General features: G+C 45.6%; 1 protein-coding gene across 1 annotated transcript; it reads left to right on the top strand.

Annotated features, from left to right (window-relative positions):
- Positions 1–1,774: 1,774 nt before the first annotated feature.
- On the top strand, positions 1,775–2,793 carry LOC123333811 (3-beta-hydroxysteroid-Delta(8),Delta(7)-isomerase). Its single transcript, XM_044943613.1, has one exon. It carries the CDS (start codon positions 1,848–1,850, stop codon positions 2,538–2,540), a length of 693 nt encoding a protein of 230 aa, XP_044799548.1. The 5' UTR covers positions 1,775–1,847; the 3' UTR covers positions 2,541–2,793.
- The last annotated feature ends 337 nt before the right edge of the window (positions 2,794–3,130 follow it).

Genomic DNA, 3,130 nt, shown 5'->3' with positions numbered 1-3,130 from the left:
TCACTCAGAGCTTTTGTGTAATAGTTTTATTAAACTATAAGAGACATAGAGAAAGCTTCTGACATAGACATCAGAAAGGGGCAGAAAGAATGCCCCCCTGCTAATCTTTAGCTGGATGTTATATAGCTACTAGCCGTCTGCTAATTAGAGAAAGGAAATGTCTCAAAACTCAGAGACTGGCACCAGGCCCCTCACCCACAACATGCATTTTGAGATAACATTGACACAAGGTCAGGATGCCAGGCGTCAACAGTACGTTAATCGTGAACTTCCAGATGTTCAAGCTGGATTTAGAAAAGGTAGAGGAACCAGAGATCAAACTGCCAACATCTGCTGGATCATTGGAAAAGCAAGAGAGTTCCAGAAAAACATCTACTTTTCCTTTATTGACTACGCCAAAACCTTTGACTGTGTGGATCACAACAAACTGGAAAATTCTTAGAGATGGGAATACCAAACCACCTGACCTGACTCTTGAGAAATCTGTATGCAGGTTAAGAAGCAACAATTAGAACTGGACATGGCACAACAGACTGGTTCCAAATTGGGAAAGGAGTACATCAAGGCTGCATATTGTCACCCTGCTTATTTAACTTATATGCAGAGTACATCATGCAAAATGCCAGGCTGGATGAAGCACAAGCTGGAATCAAGATTGCTGGAAGAAATATCAATAACCTCAGACATGCAGATGACACCACCTTTATGGCAGAAAGTGAAGAAGAACTAAAAGCCTCTTCATGAAAGTGAAAGAGGAGAATGAAAAAGTTGACTTAAAACTCAACATTAAGAAAACTAAGATCATGTCATCCGATCCCATCACTTCATGGCAAATAGATGGGGAAACAATGGAAACAGTGAGAGAGACTTTATTCTGGGGGGCTCCAAAATCACTGCAGATAGTGACCACAGCCATGAAATTAAAAGACATTTGCTCCTTGGAAGAAAAGCTATGCCCAACCTAGACCGCATATTAAAAAGCAGAGATATTACTTTGCCAACAAAGGTCCATCTAGTCAAAGCTGTGGTCTTTCCAGTAGTCATGTATGGATGTGAAAGTTGGACTATAAAGAAAGCTGAGCACTGAAGAATTGATGTTTTTGAACTATGGTGTTGGAGAAGACTCTTGAGAGTCCCTTGAACTGCAAGGAGGTCCAACCAGTCAATCCTAAAGGAAATCAGTCCTAAATATTCACTGGAAGGACTGATGCTGAAGCTGAAACTCCAATACTTTGGCCACCTGATGTGAAGAACTGACTCATTGGAAAAGACCCTGATGCTGGGAAAGATTGAAGGCAGGAGAAGGGGATGACAGAGGATGAGATGGTTGGATGGCATTACCACCTCAATGGACATGAGTTTGAGCAAGTTCCAGGAGTTGGTGATAGACAGGGAGGTCTGGCATGCTGCAGTCCATGGGGTTGCAAAGAGTTGGACACGACTAAGCAACTGGACTGAACTGAAAATGGACATGAATGTCCTGCAGGGCTCTGAGAGGGTGAATGTGGATAATGCAGGTAAAGGACTCATCATAATTCCAGACATACACTAAGTTTTTATTAAACGGAGCTGCTGGTGACATCATTCTTGATGACTTTTGTCATGCTTTACAATGTTTGCATTATAGTTATATGCATATGTTAGCATTATAATGCTTTTATAATGTTAAATGCTTGCCTCTACAGACATCGGTGGTTCCCTAACTAGAATCCCCTCGGGAACCTTTAGAGCTCCTGTGCTCCAGCTGTGCTTCCCTTGTGACTCAGCGGCAAAGAAAAGTGAAAGAAAGTGAGACCCGGGAGCCTGTGGGAGAGGCCGCTGCAAACGCGCTGTTGACCTACAAAGACATGACCACCAACACCAGCCCCACGCACCCCTACTGGCCTCGGCATCTGAGACTAGACAACTTTGTGCCTAATGACTGCCCCACCTGGCATATCCTGGCTGGCCTATTCTCCGTCTCTGGAGTCTTAGTTGTGGCCACATGGCTGTTGTCAGGGCGTGCTGCGGTCGTCCCACTGGGGACTTGGCGGAGACTGTCCCTGTGCTGGTTTGCAGTATGTGGGTTCATTCACTTGGTGATTGAGGGCTGGTTCAGCCTCTACCACGCGGACCTTCTCGGAGACCAAGCCATCTTATCTCAACTCTGGAAAGAGTATGCCAAGGGAGACAGCCGATATATCCTGAATGATAACTTCACGATATGCATGGAGACAGTCACGGCTTACCTGTGGGGACCACTCAGCCTGTGGGTGGTGATTGCTTTTCTCCGCCAGCAACCCCTCCGCTTTGTCCTACAGCTTGTGGTCTCTATGGGTCAGGTATATGGAGATGTGCTCTATTTCCTGACAGAGTACCGTGATGGATTCCAGCACGGGGAGCTGGGCCACCCACTCTACTTCTGGTTTTACTTTGTTTTCTTGAACTCCCTGTGGCTGGTGGTGCCCGGACTCCTCATACTGGATTCTATAAAGCAACTTGCTCATGCCCAGAGCATACTGGATGCCAAAGCCCCCAAAGCCAAGAGCAAGCAGAACTAAAGAGTGATGAACTAGGCTTAAACACCGGCTATTGAGGAACTCTCCACCTACCAGAAGATCTCAATCCTTGCTCCCACAGGTTGGAAGGACAAATCGAATTGATCTGTCAAGCTCAGGTCGATGGGTGGGCAGTGGGAAGAAAGGAGCCATGTGGAGCCACTGTCAGGAGCCAATAGGACAAAGGTACAAGAGAACCTAGGAAGTCTGTGATGGGGACAATTTTTTAAATCAGGAAATAAAGATCTTGACCCTATAAAAAAAAAAAAAAAAAAAAAAAAGAAAAGTGAAAGAAAGTGTTAGTTGTTCAGTTGTGTCTGACTCTTTGCAACCCCATGGACTATAGACCATCAGGCTTCTTTGTCCATGGAATTCTCTATGCAAGAATATTGGAGTGGGTTGCCATTTCCTTCTCCAGAGTATCTTCCTGACCCAGGTCTCCTGCATTGCAGGCAGTGGCAAAGAATCCACTTGCAAATACGGGAGACACGGGTTTGATCCCTGAGTCGGGATCAAACAGAGAAGAAAACGGCAACCCACTCCAGTTGTCTTGCCCGGGAAATCTGGGAAGCCCAGGCAAAGACATACTTGCC

Source organism: Bubalus bubalis, chromosome 5 (genome assembly GCF_019923935.1).
Source record: "Bubalus bubalis isolate 160015118507 breed Murrah chromosome 5, NDDB_SH_1, whole genome shotgun sequence".
NCBI classification, from domain to species: Eukaryota; Metazoa; Chordata; class Mammalia; order Artiodactyla; family Bovidae; genus Bubalus; species Bubalus bubalis.
This window is presented reverse-complemented; position numbering and strand designations above follow the sequence as displayed.